General features: G+C 30.5%; 3 protein-coding genes and 1 long non-coding RNA gene across 4 annotated transcripts; 1 reads left to right on the top strand and 3 right to left on the bottom strand.

Moving 5' to 3' along the window:
* Nucleotides 1–589: 589 nt before the first annotated feature.
* Nucleotides 590–2,860, bottom strand: LOC113399305 (uncharacterized). Its single transcript, XM_026638397.2, has 2 exons — nucleotides 2,719–2,860; nucleotides 590–699 (listed from the first exon to the last, which is right to left on the bottom strand). Exons 1-2 carry the CDS (start codon nucleotides 2,858–2,860, stop codon nucleotides 590–592), a joined length of 252 nt encoding a protein of 83 aa, XP_026494182.2.
* A 1,099-nt stretch (nucleotides 2,861–3,959) lies between these two features.
* LOC113399339 (protein max) lies at nucleotides 3,960–6,580 on the top strand. The gene is made up of 5 exons (XM_026638442.2): nucleotides 3,960–4,157; nucleotides 4,235–4,303; nucleotides 4,458–4,568; nucleotides 5,316–5,439; nucleotides 5,735–6,580. The coding sequence occupies exons 1-5, from the start codon at nucleotides 4,116–4,118 to the stop codon at nucleotides 5,896–5,898; spliced, it is 510 nt and encodes a 169-aa protein (XP_026494227.1). The 5' UTR covers nucleotides 3,960–4,115; the 3' UTR covers nucleotides 5,899–6,580.
* On the bottom strand, nucleotides 6,267–10,708 carry LOC113399306 (NADH dehydrogenase [ubiquinone] 1 alpha subcomplex subunit 11-like). The gene is made up of 5 exons (XM_026638398.2): nucleotides 10,625–10,708; nucleotides 10,099–10,202; nucleotides 8,803–8,912; nucleotides 7,546–7,752; nucleotides 6,267–6,731 (listed from the first exon to the last, which is right to left on the bottom strand). The coding sequence occupies exons 1-5, from the start codon at nucleotides 10,706–10,708 to the stop codon at nucleotides 6,688–6,690; spliced, it is 549 nt and encodes a 182-aa protein (XP_026494183.2). The 3' UTR covers nucleotides 6,267–6,687.
* Nucleotides 10,709–19,039: 8,331 nt separating this feature from the next.
* Nucleotides 19,040–23,282, bottom strand: LOC135193841 (uncharacterized). The gene is made up of 3 exons (XR_010309460.1): nucleotides 23,110–23,282; nucleotides 20,668–20,864; nucleotides 19,040–19,213 (listed from the first exon to the last, which is right to left on the bottom strand). It is a non-coding gene; the product is annotated as an uncharacterized LOC135193841 (long non-coding RNA).
* Between the last annotated feature and the right edge of the window lie 430 nt (nucleotides 23,283–23,712).

Raw genomic sequence — 23,712 nt, 5'->3', positions numbered from 1 at the left:
TTGAATTACGTTATAAAAACAATAACAATTCCGTTGTTGTTTTCGTTACTTATTCAATTTGTATCAGTTCATATGTGTCATCACATCACGACATAGTATAAAACAAAGTCGTTTTCCGCTGTCTGTCTGTCCCTGTTTATGCTTAGATCTTTAAAACGATGCAACAGAATTTGATGCGGTTTTTTAAATAGATAGCGTGATTCAAGAGGAAGAGAAAGAGATGATTTTTACGAGAAATAATGGCTTATTTACGAAGTGATTTTATGTAATACAGCATAAATTCTTATCCAATTAAATACCTTAAATACATTGTGCATTCAATATAGTTTTTCCCTTTAAATGGATATTTTCGACGATATTACAGATTTAAAATGCAGGGACCTAGCGAACTGTATAGTCTAATGGCAAAAAAACTGTACCTAAACGTTGTAAATAAAGACATTCTGTAGTATATTTAGTATCATCATTGCACCGTTCGAAACCGGGCCGGGTCGCTAGTTAAAAATAAATAACAAACGTTTATTTTTTTATAATTATATATTTTTCATTTCAACAGCATTATGACTACAATACTTTATTCAATATTTGTTTATGTGGATTTAATATTTTCATTAGTAACGGCCTTAAGATTTTCAATGTCGTACCACAATTCAGCATGGTAGAGAGCTGCAGTCTCTACTTCTATTTCTGCAGCTGCAACTGAAAGTACAATATATGTACATATATTGTATAAAATATACACACAATAACATCATACTTTGTTTGCTTTATAGTATGATCGTTATACAAATAAGTATTAACTTGGCCGTAGTTGGCTTTGCAGAAGTCCGTCTTGGTAGGTTCGACTCATCATATTTGGAAATACTTATACTCTATTCCAACCATAAGAGGCGAAAAGTCAAATAAACAACATTTGACAGCAAATTGTGGCGATATCATTGGTCGAGAGCTTGATTAATCTATGATTCACTATGGATTTGCGAAAAAATGGCGTTTTGAACGTCGACGAAACTGTTATCAGAATTTTTGAAGTTAAATTAAAGTGGATATATGTAGTTAAGTGCAATAGTGTTATATTAAAAAATAAGGATATATTAATCATAAACTCTTAGTAGTGCACAATATAGCTGAGTTATTAGCAAATCGCATGAAATACTTAAATCTAAGGTTTATCTATCTTTATTCCTAGGTACTTCGATTGGTATAGGTTATAGTATTGTAGTGTTCCGGTTTGATTGGTGAGTGAGCAAGTTATTAGAAACATAACACTTTAGTTCTGAAGATTGGTGTTGCATTAGTAATATGATTTATGTTTCTTACAGTATCTATGTTTATGGGCAGTGTTGACCACTTAACACTTCCCTATAGGATATTAAAAAGTTATATAACGTTATAACGATACTTAATAAATGTTTATTTTTTATATAAAATAACTCTGAAATCAATTGCAATTCGTTATTTACAAAAATGCAAAAAAACGTGTGGCTGGCTGATAAGACATTATTTCTCTTTTATTAAATTTTTCTATCTAACTCAGAATTATTTAATCGATTTATATGTATATACGTATATAGTTCATTAATTATTAAATAAAGCAAGTATATTAATATCTCATAAATATTATTAACTACATTAACATATTCATCTGTATTCATAGAATTATCATTATATTAAATAACAGTAATTTTAATAATAATATTATCACCTAGATGATTGTATTATGATATAGTTTAAAATATTACTATTGTAGAATATAATTAATTACAAAATATTGCAGGGGTGTACTTTTTTTGGTGATAACAATATTGGAGAGGATTGGATTGGGAGTGAAGAGTAGTTAATTGAGAGACTGCTTTAAGAGAATATATATATCTGTCATATCTGTTTGTGCAACTATTCAATAGTTTGAGTTTGCAACTGTTAAAGTGCCCGTTTTTATTTATTTCAACCGCAAGTCGCAACAACAAGATATTATGGTAGGTTCAACCGTTTGAATACTTCAGGCATCGGGTTGTTTTTTGCTATACTGGAGTTAGTTTCAAAATATGTAAGAAAATATTTTAGTTTGGAAAAGATTTGTATGATGTTATCATAAATAAAATAATCCGTATTGATTATTGATCGTTCTTAGTTATAATCGTTAAAAATTAACTGGACAAGATTAAATTACAACTAAAACGTTATAAATAAAATAATGTCAGTACTAAAACTTATCATAAAGTGTATGTTATCTCGTAAAAAATAAGGCAGTGTTTTAGTTTTTGATTTAGTCTTCGCATTGGGATTAAAATGTGAAATTTCAGTTTACATGTATTATCTATGATGTGAAAGATTTATTATCTACTTCTTTGTCTATATAATTTATAATTGATAGTGTAGGATTATTTTAAAAACAATCCTGCTATTCAGTTGTACCCAAACGTATTTACCTACTCTACTCCATTCGCAAAAGCAAATAAATTTTTAACTATAGTTAAAATTTATACACTATTACAGTAGTGTTATAAAGATAGTATAATTTTAAGCAGCGTAACTCTTTAATTTTAATAATACGCGGTCTTTGAATGTGAACTTTTTATAAAAACAAAGACAGTAAGCTGATATTATAGTTTACTTGCACCGCCTTAAAAATGAGTTAACATTCGTGGTCTTTATTTATTTTAATGTTATTTTATGAAAGAACAAACAACGATAAATGCCGTTATTTTCAAAACTTACGTCTTAAGTTTGTTACTATTGCAACGTTCTTTTTCATCCGTGCTAAGTCGTAATAAATTTCTTGTTCAACAATGTCATAAAAATCAGGACCGATAGCATCAATATTGGGCAAAGTTTGCAGCTTCTCCGCGTTGTTGTTCATTTTATTTAATTCACAATTGAATAAAAAGTTTGATTAACTTGTTTAAGTTCGCGGTTATTTGAATACAGATTAAATCAACATCGAGATCTAATTGTAATGCCTAATAATTTTTAGTATAAATAAAAATACCCTATACTTAGTATTTTGAGCAGTAATTAACGATATCTATTCATTAGATTTGAGCTTTGTTACAAAACAAAGTGTATAATCATAATATAATATGTAGAATGTATATAGCTCTATGTTATTATGACTAAATTACGCAAGATTTTTTTTTTATGTACAATTTTATTTTTTACTCTATATTTTTTCTTCTCAATATTTTAGTGTTGTTTCATTGTAATGTTTCGGTGCCATACTAAAACGCGAGTAACACTTCTCCAAAAATCGAATTCAAGACCTCCTTTAGAATTTCTTGCTATTCCTCATTGATTCAGATTTGGCCGTATACGCTATAATTTATGTTTGCAAAAATTACCGTTGATATGATCATAATTTAAATGACAACGTTAATTTTTGCTATTGGTCTAATTTTTTTTGATTGGATTAAAGTCCGGATATTAAGAGGACAAACAAAACTCATTATAGCTACATTACCTTAATTAAATTAAGTCTTCTGCTTGAATTTTATATCTCTATCGTTACGTTTTTATTGTAGTCCCATTATATATGGCACTTGGCAAATAAAAATAGTAATAATATTATTTATTTCACTCTGTAAAAGAATATGAATCTGGTTTTTCTTCTTCTCTGTTTCTCGATTTTACTATTCCGTAGATGTCAAAATAAATATGTACGATATATTTCATCGTACGATTTTGCTTTTTCAAAGTGTTAAGGTTAGTCAATTTTAGTTATTATATGTATCTTTTAGTTTCTTAAATATTTTATTTGACATCTGTCCATGAGTATGTAATACTTATTTTATTATTATTTTTAAATGAAATAGTTAATTGGCTCATAATTTAATAGTCACTAAGAATATATTTTATTGATTTACTTTTTGCATCATGGGTGCTTGAAATATATTTAGTCTGTGTTTTAAAGGTATTTCTTTATCTGTACCTAAAATAAACATAAATGTCAATGATTTAAAATGTCAAAATTGTCATTGTCATTTACTGTCACGCGTCCTTTGTGCAAATTTAGATGTTAAAACGACCGAAAATACATAGTTTTAAGTGTCTGTAACCATTTCACTGATGTTTTCCTACGATTTTTTTTGATTTTGAAGTGAAACACGGAACTATTCAAAATGATGAGTGACGACGATCGCGACATTGATATTGAAAGTGATGTAGGTGTTTTCCTGATTCATTTTACTTATCAAGATCGTGTTTATTTTATTGTCTATCATGTTTATGTAATTTGCAGGCTGAAAATGACTCGGATTCTCGACCACACGCCAGGAGTAGTTTGGGTGGAAGTGGATATTATTCTCAGGTAGCACATTATGAATTATAATTTATTTAAAATGGTTTCTAATTGTTGTTGGTGTTTGTGCATTCAAGGTGACGTTGTGGTTAGTGAACATTTGGTTTTATCTAAACCGTAATACCTATAGCATGTTCTCATCGAAACCCACTTTTATTTCAAGGCAGAAAAAAGAGCACACCATAATGCATTAGAGAGGAAAAGAAGAGATCACATAAAAGACAGTTTTACATCATTGAGGGATTCAGTGCCAGCTCTACAAGGCGAAAAAGTGGCAAGTGTTTATATTCATATTTAATATTATCTTCACATACTGGAGACACTTAAAAAAACTTAAAATAAATATGTATAAATAAGTATTAGCATATTAGTCTTAAGCTCATCTCTTATATGACTTTTTGATGATAAGTTTGTAAATAAACAACAAAGATCCAGTCCAAATTCTTGTGGAAGTGATTATGGATGTCAGTGTTAAAAGAGTTTTTAATTTGAGAAACTATAGTAGAAATACAATATATATACAGCTAAATCAATATATTAGTTGTGTGCATGCTGTAACAGTAAAATTTCTATACAAATTGCAAGACTATTCCAATCGAAGGAGGAATAATGATAATCAAACCTTAGTCCTTGAATAATGTATTGAATAATATGTGATATATTATAATACATCTCTATTCTACTAAAATATTTTTAAAATGCAATTTTTTTGCAAATACAAAGTGAATATCATTGATTAGTCAAGCTCTAAACCAATGAATCAGATTAATTTGGTGTCACAACTTGATTTTTTGGCCTCGGTCCTCTTGTGATTGGAACAGCCTACAGTGTTGCTAATATAAATAATATATCACATCACATACTATAATATAATAATAATAACATAAACATAAATATGTAATATAATAATAGCAATATGTTTTCCTGTCATTTTAATATGTTATAGATTTACAAGTTATATCATATACAACCAATATATATTATATTATAATTATATATATAAATGTTTTTATTTTTTAAGGCAAGTCGTGCACAAATTTTAAAAAAGGCAGCAGAATATATACAATTCATGAGGCGGAAAAACAGCGCTCACCAACAGGACATAGATGATTTAAAGAGACAAAACAGCATACTAGAGACACAGAGTAATATTGTTTTTATTAATTGTTATTAATATTTAAATATATATTGTATTAATTACAAGTTATTGAATATCATCCATTTACATGACAGTAAAACAGTTTAAGTACAGATATTTAATAAAATCTTGTATTAAAAAAGATTGTGTGTTCATTCGAACCTTTAATACTTTTTGAAATGGACATGTCCTAGCCACTAGCCTGTAATTCTCAGTATTCATTCTTCTCTCTTATTTATTTTGATTGATATGTAACTCTTTGAACGCAATGCAAAGAATATAATTATCTTATTATTTTTTAGTAAGGGTACTTGAAAAAGCGAAAGCCACTGGAAACTACATGGATGCACATGAACTAGGTATTGGAATTAAATCAGAAGGCAGTTCACATGACACAGACAGTTCCGACGGAGAAGGTACCACTAGGAGAGTCAAAAAACTCAAAATAAACAGTGTTAATGTGTAATTATAATAAATAATCCAAATGTTAAAGTATAAGGCAATTTAGCTGTTATGGCTATTTTAATAAAACAATATATTTTGAGATCTATTTTTACCAAAGAACCAGTTCTGTGGTTTTTTTTTAAATAAAAATTGCCTTCTAATTTACACTTTGGTCTAGCAATAATATTTTTAAGAATATTTTAAGCTGAATATTCTTATGGAATAACCTAATTTTCATGTACAAAAACAAGCTTTATAATAATAAATATCGGAGTTTCATTCTATTTAATATTTGATTATAATCTGTTTTCAACGAGTAAGATTATTTAAAAGTGGATCTTATTGACTATTATTTTGGATGAGTGATAAAAGGAAGTACTTTAAAGTATAATTTTTTTATCTGTTTTTTCTTGATCATTTACTGAGTACAAAATGATTTGGGTTGACATTGAGAATATTCATAGAGTTATGTAAGTAATGTTAGTCTTCTTGAACATATTTGTTAATGTTTTTCATATTGTCACATTCCCGTCACATTGTATAATAAAATAATAATAATAATGTTATGATTAAATATTTACATTCAAATTGAACGATTTTGATTTATATAATAAAATGTTTTCGTTTCAACCGAAATTAAGTTTTTTTGTCTCAGTTCTGGAAGACTAAAATAGATTAAGAAGTAATATAAAAATACTCCTGTTTTTAATTGTTTTATTTAAACAACCAATACATTTTTATTAATAATTTGATAAGCAGGATGGAAGGCTCAATGAAATAATGTTCAATTTCAATGACTAGATTGGTGTAATTATCCCGATGGACTATTTTTGGTCCCGCATGTGTGCTTGGCAGCTGAAAAACGAAAAACAACAATTTTTAGAAGAATTTTTTTTTTAGAAAAATATAATGTTATATAACTATTTTCAGTTTGTTAGAAAGCGTACCAACACTTTTTATGTTGGTTAACCTCACTTAATTTAAATTAGTTAGGTACCATCCACTAATAACCTACTAAGCGCCTAATAGCTATACTTAGTGTATGAAAGGTGAAAGGGCCAGTGTAACCACTGGCACGAGAAGCATAACAGTACCACTCACTCATCAGATATTCTATCGCCAAACAGCAATCTCAGTACTGTTGTGTTCCAATTTGTAGGGTGAGTAAGCCACTGACCAAGGGATATACCATCTTAGTCGCCAAGGTTGGTGGCGCAATGGCGATGTAAGGAATATTTAATATTACAGCGTCATTGTCTGTGGGCAGTGGTGACCACTTACCATCAGTAGGTCAATTATTTCGTCCGAATAATTATATCATAAAAATAAATAATGCTACAGATCCCGAAGCGTTGGATACAAACATCAGGTCTTGTCAGTATATAATATATACAGTGTTTTCGACCTTCTCGCTCCGGTAGGTAAGGATATTTTTATGAATCCTGAAACCTACATAAACTCGCTTGAAAATCTAGTAATTATTTTCTGACTGTATTTAGTTATTAAGTATTAAAAACATCAGCTCTATGAAGAAGCCAGGTTACAGTTCGCAACGCTCACAAAGTTACCGAAGTGAAAACACACATTCAAAATTCAAATAACAAACTTTAAGTATCTTGAAAAACAGCTCGGTGGAGACATTAGATTATTGTTCAATCGCAATACTAACTATCTCTTGGGTCAGCTAAATATGTATAATCATGTTTCCAACTGCGGATTGTTCCCATGTGTCCCGAGACTTGAGGCACTAGAGTGTAGTCATTCTCAATAGCATTCTTCTTAATCATGCCAATGATTCCTAGACCGAGGCCTCCTAACAGCACAGCGTGGTTGGACCCTAAATAGTAGGCCAGAATGGGTCCACAAGCGAGGCCACCTATAGAAAAAAAAATTGTAGGTATATTGCGGTTATACGAAAAGATGGACATTTGAATAGAATATGACGTGGATCTTCTGCTATGTATACGCAGGTTCGACCTTGCGGTAAAATAAATTATTTTCGATCAATTCGACGCCGACTGCTCACTACTCTAGTCGTCTATAGTGATTTTTGCAAACGAATTTTATCGAAATAATTTACATATCTATGTGTAATTTACCAAACATTGTTAGCATTATTAACATTAATGTGGAGCTATTTGATTTCCAAGACATGCGGTTCACGCTGATCGAGCTAGTGCTGAAAGTTTGTACGTTCCGCACTTGGCTAGTCAATATTTTTGTTACCATAAGACACATAGGCAGGTTATAAAGCCTTTATCCCGTAAATAGGTTGATCAGCAGTTACATCGTCGTCCTTAGCCCTTGATCGAGGTAGAACGAGGTTTCACTTAAGCAGGGCCGGAACGTTAGTTTAGGGGACCCTGGGCTAATATTACTTAGGGGCCCACCTAAGACACACATTAATGTAGACTTGAATTAAATGAATTGAATGGGTTTGATTAATTGCAGGATTCGCAGGGCTGCAAATCATACGATCTGTATTTAATAAAATTAGGTAATTCTTTCGCATTATGGTCGATTTTTGACTTTGACTTGACTTAGCTGGGGGCCCTTTGTTCCACGGGGCTGAAGCCCAAAAAGCCATATGGTAGATCCGGCCCTGCACTTAAGATAAATTAGGTATATTTCAGTATTGAAATGAATAATAATTACTAAATTTACAAAAATGAAACAATGCAAGTGTGCCTCACTACCTACAACGCCGCACCCATTTTGCCCCGCGCCTTTTAAAATTGTATTGTTAGCTGGAAATTGCTTTTCGAATTTGTTATTTTGGCGCCCCTCGCTACCCCGCCCGCTCTGACCGTTACTTTCGCTCTACCCCAGGAGCCGCTAGAACTAGTGCCGCGTACTAATTACTTCACTTGCAGTTAGATACAAAATATTGCGACTAGATTAAATTGATATATTTGTGTTAATTTACCAATGAAATAGTTAAGTATATCATCTTTCTGTCGTAAAAGTTGAACTCCATTAGCAACTCCTGCAAAGGTTGCTCCCATCATGGCAAGTGGCACTGTGTGGTATGCATACCTTTTTAAAGTAAATGAAAGTTTTAGTGACACTTGTTATATATATTATTTTAAAGTAAGTAGATTAAAGTAAGATTTGATTAAACAACATGAAAATGAAAATGAAAAATAGTTTATTCTTTATCAAGTTGTACATAGCAAATAAAGGTTGGGACCCTCTAGTGAGTATAATATAATACTCGTAACAGAAGGGCCCGCTCTTCCATAACATACAATTCTGTCCATGTTCTTAAAAAGAATAAACAATATCTTACTATATACTAAAACTCACAATCAGTAGGTAAACTAACATTATATCAAAATAAATTTTACTTGTGTGTGCGTGTGTGCGTGTGTGTGTGTGTGTGTGTGTGTGTGTGTGTGTGTGTGTGTGTGTGTGTGTGTGTGTGTGTGTGTGTGTGTGTGTGTGTGTGTGTGTGTGTGTGTGTGTGTGTGTGTGTGTGTGTGTGTGTGTGTGTGTGTGTGTGTGTGTGTGTGTGTGTGTGTGCGTTTGTGTGTGTGTGTGTGTGTGTGTGTAGGTGGGTGTATGTGTAGATTACAGTAGATTAGATTATGTTTTATGAAACAGAATTAATTCGGTGTCATCGTATGTACATCGTTTAATGTACTGGATTTAATGAATTTTAATGATTTATGAGCTTTAAGAATGACACGTTGGATATACATTTGTCTGACAGTCAGTATCTGGCTCATTGAATATAGCGTGTCCGTTGAGAAGCGATATGGCTTGAAGTGGATAACTTTTAGCAAAAGCCTTTGCGCTCTCTCAACTTCAATGAACTTAGATTTAGCTGCTCCTCCCCATACAGGAATACAGTATACCAATATTGACTGCGCCAAAGCTTTATATATTTTATGTAATAAGGCCCAAGAGGCTTTGTGGCGTAACAAAATCATTAATATTGTAACAAGTGAGCCAGTGTAACAATAGCTTAAATCATAACTTAAATCTTAGTCCTCAGGACTGGTGTCTCGTTGATAATGAAAGGTATGGTTAATATTTCGTATAGTGCCAATGTCTATTGCTGATGTGACAATCGGGACGATTCTATCGGATTACCATCAAATCCGATACACGTATATAAATAAACTTAGGTATAAAAAATGTAGACAAATATGGTTGTCTATGTTTAATATTTATTTATATATAATCGACATATTAAGATACATAAATTGTCTATGCTAACCGTCTCATAATCGGGCCTAAGCCAACAGCGTGCGAATACATTAAGACATCGTAAGTAGACAAGATCAAGCCGGCTATAGCTCCGTATCGGCTAGTTACTAAAATCTACAATATTAAAATGTTTATTTAGTGTATAAAAGTCAATATATTACGAAAAAGGAATGAAACGATTACCTCTTAGCTATTTCTTTATCAAATTGAAATTTGTAAACAAATATATACAAAACCTATTCTTCGCCGGTTTTACTCAGGTCAGGAATTATCTTTACCGAAATTGCGGTAGATGTTAATATAAAACAAAACACTTCTGGTCGTCATTTTACAGACTGGTATATTAAATGTTAAGTGGTTCAGAATGAAATAGCAGATAGTACTTTAACATTTAATAAGTTACTTAATTTGAATAATTATTAAATAACAACAGTGATCTGAAAAAATTTGGAGGTTTTCCAAATTTTTTCTAGGCTTATGATTTGCATGCTGCAAATGTTTGTCTGAAATAAGCATTACATAAAAAAGTATCTCACCTTTTTGAAAACATCACAGCCATCGGGTGTATCATAATAACGGTAATATTTACGCTTTACCCGATCTTGACACTCACAAGACATTCTTTAGTATTTTAAAATGACTTTTGCTACCTAATGTTTTTGATGACATGACAAAATAAAATTAGACAGTTTAACAAAAAGTTTTTACCGAAAACGGTATGTTATAGGTCAATGAAAAAACTATAGTAAATCTTGAAAAAAAAACCAAAAGGGTCGAATATATAACCGCCTTCATTTTATTATTTTTAAGAATATTTTATTACTATTAAATCTCCTGTTATATACAATAATAAGTGATTTAATTGCAGTTATAGAACATAATTGTCAGTTACTTTAAGGTTCAAGCTTGATCGATTAATACCTACAATCTGGGTTTTAATATCAGGAAAGTATTTAAACTAAGATATTAAGAAACTCGGAATAACTTATTAATTCGGACAATATAAAAAATATAAACTTTAAAATTAGTTCGTCTATATAAATACTGTAGCTATAAGTTTATTTTCATAATTACATATTCATAAATCAAATAAAACACTTTAACAATTAGAAATTTCGAGAATGGCAACCACGATTCGGACGAAGTAAGTAAAGAAAATTTCATATAAATACGTTGTTGTTGTATATCTCTTTATTGCACATAATTAAAAATACAAAGACTAAATTAAACTAAATATAAACAAAAGAATAATATTACAAAAGCGGGAACTCCTATCCTAATAAGAGATCTACTTAATATTAATAAAAAATATACTTAGATTTTTTACCATTACCATTATGATTTTATATGTTTTTTTTATAAGTTATAGTCAGAATTAGAATAATTTTTATTTATGTATACTAATTATATATTAAAGTTAGTAAACTAAGATTTTTCTTGTCAAATAAAATAAATTAGATTTTTGACGGTCCACAAATCGGTGATAACTGTAACAAAAATATTTAATTAAATATACGAGTATTTTAAAAAAAACATAATTTTCGAATTATAATTATGTTAAATGGAATAGATGTAAAGTAATTGCAACTTTATTTGATATCTGTTTCATAAATATATTACGCAAGTATATATCCTGTACCTATTCAACTAAATAATGGAATATTGACATATCAACTGGTGGTTACTGCTTAGGATCGTATCTAAATATAATTGTCATTAAAATGACGTAAATCTAAAAATAAGATCTTAAAATGAGACCCGAATATTAGGCTGTGACTTTCTTAGGGAGATGTAGTCCAACAGGTGACTGATGATTATGAATATTTGAAATACGAAAACGCTTCAATAATAAAACTTAAAAAGTATTACCTTAGATATTATAAATGTCATTTGAGGGAGTCTCGAGATGTAAGGAATTTTCAGACTCTGCCTTTATTCGTTTTGATTGTTTCGATACTCTGCTATTTCGTCTTTTTCTTTTGTTTCCAAGACCATTTTCATTTTCTTCATTGCTTTGAGCATCTTCCCAATTAGACATGCGTTGTTCGATAGCTTCAACTGAAATTATTATAACAATGTTAGCATAGACAAAGAAAAATGACAAACGAAGATATCAGAAGAGCTAACGTGAAAAATAGCAATTTCTTCCAAATTGAATTTAAACAATTAGTAATGTTGTAAAATATTTAAATTGATTATATTTCACATATATTTTACATTACTCAAATCCATATTGTTTTTAGTATAAAAAAAACTTAATATTCATAAACAAATAAATTGCCTTATTATACCAAATTTCATAAGTAATTCAAAGTACTTTTATTAAAAACAAAACGACTAATATCTGTTCTTGAATTAATTATTAATTTTCCTATTTAAGAATTCTTCCTTTCCATGTGTTAAGAATTTTAAGACTCACAGAATAAATCTACAATTAATTTATTTATTTATATAAATAAATATATCACATAAAAATTAAAAGAACTAATAAAGCTTCCACGTATATATTTACATAGACATATAGAAAATTCGTTTTAATTAAATATAAAAAAAAACCATCATCATCCATGGGAATGAAAAGTAATATTAATAACATCATAAAATTGGAGTTGAAATTTTAAAATGTAATTAAATTTTAAAATACATGTATTGATTACAATTTTAAAGTTCTGTAGAGAACAAGAAAACAATTTCATTACTTACTTTGTTGTATTAATTTCTCATTACACCGTTTTAACTCTGCGATATCGTTGGAAGTATCTCGTTCAGTGGCTCTTTGAAGTTGACTGATAACGGTGGCCAAGACTTCGGCGTTGTTCAACTGAAGAAGAAGGTTACTACTGTATAATGTGCGTAAATAATACTAAAATCCCGTGCCTACATACGGTTTTGTTTTAATATTATTATAGAGGTTAAACGGTATGTATAGAATATTTGATAGTCACACTTTTTTTTATATCGGGTACAATTAGTACCAAACGATTAAAATAGTAACGCTGTATTTGATATATCGTATTTTAAAATAATTAATGCATAATTGAAAAGCTGACTCCAACTGAGCTTACACAAACACACACTTGCATACATACACACAGATAAATGGTTGAATGCTTCTCTTTTGTTTTTAGTAGATAATCTATTCATTGATAGAATATAGGAGAGCGGTAACCCCTAATAGAGGCATAAAATATAATCTTCATAGGGGCATATTTAATTTATTGTTTGTAGTTTAATATGTAATTTTACTTACGCTAGGATTACATCCTGCGGCTTCAGCCAGATGTGCTATAGCTTCCGAAGTCTCATAGCGTCTCTCTCTCTCATATTGAGCGTTTCGCGCCCGACGTTCATCCTAGGGGTTGAAAATCATATAGCAAACTAAGGTTTTTCTTTTTAAATATGATTCATTCATTTTCTTACAAGAAAACATATTTTATTCTACATGGTGATATGGTGATAATGTGAGTTCTAGATAGTAATTACGATACTCACAAGCGATAACGGTACTCTATTCTTGCCACTGGGTCTGCCGCGTCTCCTGTTCGGAACATCCTCTGAAGTCTGCAGAAGTTATAAGTGAAATTCGCAATTAATTTTATACTTAATTAAAGATATGATAAATTATATTATAATTTGTCTATTATTATTTTGTTAATATATTTTGGAAAGCCTTGCATTAATTGAAGATAACATTTAATACGTCGATATTCTACATATTTCATAATATATACAAAATTTAAAAACCGTACTATTAGCATAATATACAAGAATGTACAGAATACTAATATTATAAATGCCTGTTTGTGTGTTACACTCACATCACTAAACCGAATATGACGAAGTTTTATATGAAACAAGTTTGAAATTCAAGTAATGACATAGGATACTTTTTATGCATAACACCTAACGGCCAAAATCGTAAAATGTACATACTAAATTATCGCTCACATTCACAAAACACTTCTAAAGATCCTTTCCTATTCTGGTTATTACGGTTTTGACAGTATTTATCAGTAGTCAGTACATATGTTTAACATTAATTATTCAAAATTCAAGCAATAGTTTTAGGTACAAACTACGATACACTTTACGCGCGCGCGAAATATTTACTCTTAATTGCAAAATAATTAAAGAAAACTTACCATATCACCCATAGCTGTGATAATTAAATAATTAACTAGTCAGTAATTACACAAGTACTGTTCTTGTTAACTAAGCTAGGAATATGTTTTTTAAAGCATGCTAGGTTTACATCCAGAAGACTGCAACTTAATAACACTCTAGCTTAGATTTTATTTTGTATGCACTAGTTGTAAGTCAGTTTTGTAAACTTAAATAAAAAAAAAATAGCTGTTAACAATAAATATTGTAACGCAATATATTTCGAGATTTAAAATCACTTACTACTAATATAGCAGAATTTAATGTTAACCAAGTTATCCATTTAACTAAATCGTCTAAACAATAATGAGTAAATTATATACGTGCTCAGGCGCAGCCCTCTCACCCCCACCCGAGGGTTGGGTTGGGGAGTACTTCTACCTGTAATTCTTTGAAAATATTAAGCATAGTTAATTCTTTCTTCTTAAACTTGTTTTATTGCACTGGAATTATATTATTATACATTTTATTTATCCAATAAGTTAAGTAGAATAATTGCCCTAATAAGTATTATATCAGTTTAAAAAATTTGGGAATACTCTAGTATTTTTTTACGATATAGATAAAAATCTTTATAAAATAATATCTTAAAAATATTTTTGTTTTTTTTTTGTATACAATTAATAAGTATTTTATAAATAGAAACAAATGAATTATTTCGTGTTTGATGGAACGACGAAAAAAACATTTGTTAAGGGATATATTTTCAATCTAATGCTGACGATAAATCCACTGATGATAGGTCTGGTTCATTTCTTGTCCAAATAATCGGAATTGCGATTCAACGTGGAAATGCTGCGAGCATTCTGAGACCATTCGAGTATTTTTATAATTATTATTGTACTAATATTATATACTCTGTAGTAGTTATAATAGAGTGCTTTGTTGCTCGTCCCCACAGGTTTTTGCGTGATTTTATATTTCTAACGTTTTTCAATAAATGGGTTATTTAAAGCAAGAAAGTTTTTATCAAGTTTAACATATCGACACATTCGAGCGTTCAAACAAACTCTTTAATCCTTATAAAATATTTGTATTTTGTATCGATTTAAGTCTTCAATGTAAATAATACTAATAAAATTATTATTATTACAAGGTTTGTGGGGTCGCAGCTTTATGTGCAAATATTTTAATCTTAGCCATAATAAAAGAATCGCAGAACAATGTTGAAATCATATGCAATTACATATAATATGCAAGGCTTTGTCCGTTTTTTTAAATATCTTTCTTAGAACGGCTAACTTATTAACGCGGTATTACCCCAGCCCTTATCTTATCTTAACAGCCCCAATAAACTTTATCATATAATATTACTGCCTTTACAGTACTATTTTGTTTATTCGTTTATATTTAAATAGTGTTGCTGAATGAAAGAGTATTTGAAATGTATTTGCTTATTATTGAAGTATGTTGTAAATAATTTACCTATGTTATATTTTAGTCTGTAAGCCCGGGTTGAATTCATTACACGAAATCTTGCTTGGCTAGCTTAGTGACTTAGCTAGTGACTAGACCAACGAGGTAGTCAAAGTTGCCGATTTGTAGGCATGGAATTGTGGATTTCTTTTTTTTTATTATTAATGTTTAGTATGAGCCGAGATGGCCCAGTGGTTAGAACGCGTGCATCTTAACCGATGATTTCGGGTTCAAACCCAGGCAGGCACCACTGAATTTACATGTGCTTAATTTGTTTATAATTCATCTCGTGCTCGGCGGTGAAGGAAAACATCGTGAGGAAACCTGCATGTGTCTAATTTCAACGAAATTCTGCCACATGTGTATTCCACCAACCCGCATTGGAGCAGCGTGGTGGAATATGCTCCATACCTTCTCCTCAACGGGAGAGGAGGTCTTAGCCCAGCAGTGGGAAATTTACAGGCTGATTATTTTTTTTTTTTTTTATAATGTTTAGTTATTATTTTTAACTATAACTATTTTTATTAATATATAAAATGCTTTTATAAAATTAATATCTAATTTAAATATTTATATTCCAATATATTTTGACGTAAGTTGAAATCGCCATTATTTTATACCGAATAAACTAAGCAAGCGAATTAGAAACTGCCTCGTTGCTAGTAGTTTATTAGGTCGTAAATCCTGAAGCTCTGGTTTAAAACCTTGGGTTGGCCCATAATAAGATTGAGTTTTTCTGTCGAAAATTGTAAGTTGTAAGTTGTAGCCCGGAGTCCAGATGTTAATTATTAGTTTCAGGTAGTGTGGTCATGGTGCATCAAAATGTGCAAATAACGTTAACAATATTCTTAGGATTCCAATATATAATTGAAACTTCTAACCATCGAAAAATATATTTCCTCTCCAAAGGTCTTATGGTACTAACAAACACGATCATGCCGCATGTTTCTAAGAGAATACGCTCAATTTAACCGGCCTGGGAATTAGGCTTTTTTATAAATTTTCATATGTATGTCGCCTAATATGTGACTAATTTCTGATCAGTCAGTTTATTTCGCACATATTATTTGGACGTATGTTTACATTGTGAATATATAAGAGTGTCTATGTATTAAAAAAATCACAAAAAAATTTCAAGGTTTATTAATTTTTATATAAAATGAAATTAGTTCAATAATTTCATTTTATATATAAATAAATAAACCTTGAAAGGAGCGTATTTAATGAGCAGAAAATATTTTCTGCTCATTAAATATGCTCCTCAAGTTTAACATTTGGATAAACAAATTGTTTTTAATAAATGTTTTTTCTAGCTATCGATATTTTCGTGAGTGTGTTATAAAGATGATTCTACGTTTGATCAGACACGTAAAGAGTCTTTCTTTGAACGAATGTTAGCTCGTTAAGAGATAAAAGTCAACATAAGGGGGTCCAAATTAAAAGTGGTAGGAGATTTTATATGTGATATTATAGTTTCTTCTGATAGTAAGTGGCAACCACCGTAGAAAAATTCTTTACATCGCCCATGGGAACTAAGATTTTTTGTCGCGTCCTTGTGTGTGAAGTTACACTGACTCTTCGCACTGGAGCACAATAATACTAAATATTGCTGTTTAACGACTTGCGCTTGCCTGACCACCAGGGCCGGATCTACTATATGGCTTTTCGGGCTTGCAGATAATTACTGTAATTTAAATAATTAATAATATTACTCAAATAATAATAGAGTTTTGTCGAAAAACAAAGTATTTAAAATTCAATTTTTTTTTTAATTCAAGAAAACAAAAAAAAAACCTATTTTTACAAGCTTTTATTTAACTTGATATGATAGTATGTAGGTACGGGTGAAATCTTGCAACTTTTGTATACACGTTCAGTTTGGATGACAAAGCATAGTTAACTATGTGACGTCATTCTAAATCCAACATGGCGGCATACTCAAGATGGCAGACCAATTATTTTTAATGCACTCCTTCAAGAATAACTCGAAAAATAATGTGACGTCACTCTTAATTCAATATGGCAAAAGCTTGAAAAATTGAAAATCAATTTTGAAGCATATTGTGAGATTTACTACTGTAGATATCAAGTAGATTAAACTGATTTTTTTGTAAATAATTTTATCTAAACAAATTTTCAAACTTAGTAAATACGAGTAGTTAAATTTAACGATTTTTTTTTTATATCATATACCTATATTGTGTCAACTGTGTTAAATGTAAAATGACGTTATAAGTAACAGTAAAAGTTTCACACATAGAATATATTTTTTTAGAGCGTTTGAAAAGGTTTTTTTACTTTTAATTTTCGAAAATAGTTATAAATATATTTTATAGATAACAATAAATCATTTATTCGTTCACTTACTACGCACCGTAACACACAAGCCTTATCAAGTTATCAATATGTTATCCTTTATGTAACAAGCGCTCCTTTGCTTCATTTTCCTTTTATTCCTGTTTCGTTAGAGTTATTTGTTATTTTTGATTTCAAAAATGAGGAGATATAACAATGCAAGGTCTACTTATATAGAATAAGGTCTTATATATAATAAATTTTGTATCAGGCAATTTAACAAATTAATCTTTAAAATTACACAGACTTGCTTATTTTATCAGTAAATTAGTAAGATAAAATCTATATAGAATTAGTAGTGTCTCATTTGAAATTAAAAACAATAATTTTTAATTACTTGCAACCAACACTATGTGTCCGCCAACAGCTACGCTGAAAATTTATCACAATAAATTAACTATCGCCGGATTCCATATGAAACCTTGAAAAGGCACAAATTCAGGTTACCTTTCTAATATTTAACAAAAAAAAAACTTGTTATCGTTTAAAATTGCTGAAGACAAAATTTGCCTTGTCCTCTTTATAATATAATTAATTGTACAAAAAACGTTACCCGAAGCTCACTACGAGATAGATAATACTACGCATACGTTCGAGAGTTGCATTTGATACAATCGGTGTTTCTTATAGGCACCGAGCAATAAATTAATTTAATTAAAACGGTATCTAATAAAGCACTCGAAAATTCAGTGCTACCGCATCCGCAATTATCGGTCAATGTATAAGATGTGAATATTACAATAAAGTCTGACTTAAGATTAAAAGGAACTTTTTACAGGTCAAAATCAAGCTTCGAAAGTATAAATATTTATAAAACACGTCTTCTTTAATGAACGACTAACGCACAGACAAATGACAGATGATTCACAGATAATAAATATTTCGTAAATTTTATATTTATTTATAGTTTGTCCCCAATACATAAAACCTAATGTTTTTAACTTATTTCAAATATTTACATTTACACACATACATTGTTACTAATTATGTTCTTATACTTTTTCTGGTAGGTTAGTACTAAACCGTTATGGAAACGCCAATTATTTAAATATCGAAGTCGTGTTGACGCCAACAGCAGCCAATTTACTTAAAACTTCCAAATATCGGCTTTCTGATAAGCAGCGAGGGTGTAACCCTGGCAATGATTCAAGCACTGACTTCGTAAATATCGTTAGTTCCGATTGACCTGCATTCTGTGAACAATATTAACACACCATTTAACTTTTATGAAAACGTTTTAATAGAAAACAATGGTTTCGTTTTACGGAATTTTATTTCGTTTTAAATTTTTAATAATATATTATTGAAATATATAAATTCAATTATTAGATGAGTTCGAAATTCAATTATTTTCTTTGAGGAAAAACTTTTTAATTGGACATTTATGGCATTACGAAATTCTGACTTACTAAAATAATTAATAAAAAATCTACAAATTCAGATACTAACTAATCTCTGAAGGGAATCTTTTATATACTATAGTATTACATTAACAGCCTGCAAAATTTCCCACTGCTGGGCTAAGGCCTCGCCCTTCGAGGAGAATGTTTGGAGCATATTTCACCACGCTGCTCCAATGGTTGAATACACATGGGGCGGATTTTTTTTGAAATTAGACACATGCAGGTATCCTCACGGTGTTTTCCTTCACCGCGAGATGAATTATAAACACAAATTAAGCACATGAAAATTCCATGCTTGCCTGGGTTTGAACCCGAAATCATCGGTTAAGATACATGTTCTAACCACTGGGCCATCTCGACTCACATATAAACGACGACCCTATTTTCAATGTTATCAAGCAGGTAATTTTGATCATGAAACACATTATTTTTAACCTTTGCACATAGTACTTGAACATAGTAAAATCTGGTACTGAATTAAGGTACTTTCAGAGATCAGTTATTTTAGAATGGAATAAGAGAAATAAAACATGTTTAGATTACAAGCAAATATTGATTATGGTAATAAAATAGGTCCTAAACAAAAACAAATTAAACTTCCAAATTTGATCAAATAGATAAATGAAAAGCATGGACAATACAAATGTCTGTGGAGTAATATTAAAAAAAAACACTTCAGGTTGGAAGTAAACTGAAAGAGGAAACCTAGTATAAGTTCATAATATGTAGCGGTTGCGGTGCCATTTGTTACAGATACTCGCAGAAAGAAGAAAATACAGAGAGGAAACACGTACCGTAGTGAAAACTATTGCTGGCCGATACGAACTTTGTTATTTACTTTTATTACCTATGTAATTTATATTTATTTTTTCCCCAATAAAAACTTTTTGTTTTGATTTCATTTTATTAATTTTTATTGAAAAATACGAAGTTAACGGCTATACAAAATTTCTTAATTTCATTCTGTAAGTGCATTGATAGTCATAACAATAAATATATACTTATTAATAATAAATATATATAATAAAAATAAATAATAATAAATGTTATTTTAATTTGTAGAACCCATCATAATATTTGGATTGGACATAGTTATTAGTAATCCGGAAAATTCAATTATGATGCTGTCTGGAAATTAAAACAACAAAACGGAGTCATGACAAAACTAATAAAAAAAATAGAAAAGATACAAAATGAACAACACATCTGTGGAGACTTGATAATTTAAAAAAAAAATTACTTACCCTGTAACTGACGATAGCTGACATAGCGATACGTTGAAACTGTAGTATTTCACATCGTTTTATATAATCGTTCATAACTTTTGAAACCACGTCAATGCTAATGTTATTGTTTGGATGTAATTCAATCGTCTTCACATCGCTCCTGGAGCAAGCGCCGAGGCTATCACATACCACCATCCAGATATCTGTACCACCATCTGTAAACCATCAATTTTACAAGTTTAATTATAGATATACACATATTATAGTGGTATTTTTTTTTAATAATAAGCAATGCAATTTAGTAAGGCAGAGAATAAATGCTTGTAAACGATCTCGTAATTCTTCTTATAAAATTATAAGTATGTTTTACCTCTACAATTTAAAAAATAGCTGTCAATATGAACAAGTCCCCAATGTGTATATGTAATTTACATGATCGATTATATATATATATTATTAAATATAAGTTTGACATTGTATAAGTAAGTAGAATGGTTATTCTTTCTTTTTATAAAATATACAATAAGATCGCTAAGTGACGAAAACGGCGCGAAAAATAGTTACAAATTAATTTGATAAACGTTACTTTTATTTGAATTTAGAATAACAATTTTATATGTTCCAATTTGTTCCTAATTTTTGAAATACATACCAATTTTTTCTTAAACCTTTTTTTAATTTTCTGTAAATCAGCAATCTAAAATGATTAACTATTTGCCGTACAAATTGTTTGGCAAAAAGTTAATAAGAAATTTCACAATATAACTTTGTATTTAATTCGATACTATACTAGTCATTGGGTATTCTGGTTTCACTTGCATTATTTAACAAAGACTTGCTCACCACGTTCAGGAAGATACAAAGCCGAAGCCATTATTTAGTCACGAAGGTCAAGCAATTGTCAAGGTGAAGCCAGAAATTTTATTATTCTGCTAAATGTGGGTACGGAATGGATCGAGTCTTGCATGTTGGCCGACAGTTCTGTTTTCTATTATATTATTTATAGTCAAATTCTAGGAGTTCAATTTATACTGGTTTTAGTTTTATCGAAGTTTGTGAGTTTGAATCAAGGGGAAAACCACAATAAATTACCATGTGCTTAATTATGCAATACATATTAAGTTTAACGGTGCAGGAAAATAACGCCAGGAAACCTGCACGTCTGGGAAACAGTTATTTTTTATATAATAGGTAGGCGGACGGGGAAATGCACCACCTGATGCTAAGTGGCCATCGCCGCCTTTAGACATTACCGCCGTAAGAAATTTAATTATTCCTCAATCTCCAATGCGCCGACCTTGAAAACTAATTTATTATGTCCCATGTGCCTGCAGTTGCACTGGCTCACCCACCCTTCAAACCGGAACACAACAATACAAAGTATTTCTGCTTGGCGGCAGAATATAAGACGAATAGGTGGTACCTACCCAGACGGACTCGCACAGCCCTATAACCAAGTAAATGTAACAATCATAAATAGCTTACCCGCAGTATACCAGTGTTGCTAAATAAGGTCCAAAGAGGGGACTTCACCATAAGAAGGCTTGCCTAGCAGTGAGACATTCATTGGGTTGTTATTTACTAGTTTGAAAACAGATCGAATAAGATTTCTTTATTATTAAAGTGCTCACCAGAGACTTCGACCGATTGAAGTGTACATGATTCATGTGAAGGTTTAGAACGTATCGTACCTACTCGGATTTCGTATAACCACTCACGACTCTCTGGAGATGCATTAAGGATTCTACGAAATAACTTTTTAATTGAAGAAAAACGTAACACGCTCGCTATGTGCTCGTAATAATATACATATATATCGTGATGTCGTAGGCTTAAATGGTTATGGTTACGACCAAGAAGTATCAAATAACAATAAAATGACTGTGTCATAAAAACATTATAATATTAGTAAAGTTAACTCACTATAAATTTGTCTTAACTTTCCAATTAAAATTCGTATTTTTTTTTAAATTACAATTTACCTACAGTCGTGCTGTTCGTGCTATTGTTATATTATTTTTAATTTTATTATGTTATTTTAATATGCCTGCATTTTATCGCCTTTTGGGTTGGGTACTTTTTGGAAGTCCAAACTTGGATAGATCACCTAAAGAATAAAATAGATAGAGAATAAAGACAAACAGACTATTTATGTATTCCATGCAATTTGCTCATAGCTCTGCTGTATTGTAAGTTACATTTCTCGATTTTATAAAAGCCTGTAATTGTCTCATTGCCGGTCTTAGGTCTCCTCTCCCTTTGAGAATATGATATTGCCCATCACGAACCTTGGGAACTAAGATGTTTTTATTTGTGGTTGCAATATTTTCGGCTTACTCACATTTCGAACACCGAAACACAACAATACAAAGTAGAATTCTTTGACGTTAGAAAAGTTTGCGCAAAGCCTTATCACCAAGTAAATTCTAGAATATTTTCATTTATTTCATTTCTACGTACCTACGTAGGGCAAAAACGTGTCAACTGTCCAGTGGTCAAAATACGAAGCAAGTAGCAATGTGCCATTTCCAATATCACAATAGAACGAGTACAACAATGGGCTTTCTGTGTCTTCTGCTTTGGAATAAATTCGGAAAATAGTTTCTAACGCAGTTCCCGATTCAGGAAATATCTGTAATTGCGACATATTTATAGATGTTGTGTTACGGTTTTCGAAGCTTTATTAAGAAATATAATATTATAGTAGCTCGCTTGAGTAACAACTCTTATCGCCCTCATAACTATAGAAGCAAAAATATAAGCAACAGCCTGAACAGATCCTAGTTCTGGGATCCCTCTTCTCCTTTAGAAAAGATTCTTCCAAGTTACTACCAAAGAAGTTTGTAGATACCCATATACATATCAGAATGTACACGACACACGTAAGTGTCCTCACCGTGTCTTCCTTTACCGTCGAGCACGTGGTGGGAGCCGACGCGTAGATAAACTCAAATTAAGGCCGTGAAAATTAGGTATAAACGCAAAAATTTCGATTAAATTAATCGAAATTTTTATGAGCGCGTTTATGAGCTGATCCATTTCGGTCAAAATCTTATTACTATA

The sequence above is a fragment of the Vanessa tameamea genome, chromosome 19 (assembly GCF_037043105.1).
Source record: "Vanessa tameamea isolate UH-Manoa-2023 chromosome 19, ilVanTame1 primary haplotype, whole genome shotgun sequence".
Taxonomy (NCBI): domain Eukaryota; kingdom Metazoa; phylum Arthropoda; class Insecta; order Lepidoptera; family Nymphalidae; genus Vanessa; species Vanessa tameamea.
The sequence above is the reverse complement of the archived record's forward strand: the minus strand, read 5'-3'. Positions and strand labels throughout refer to the sequence as shown.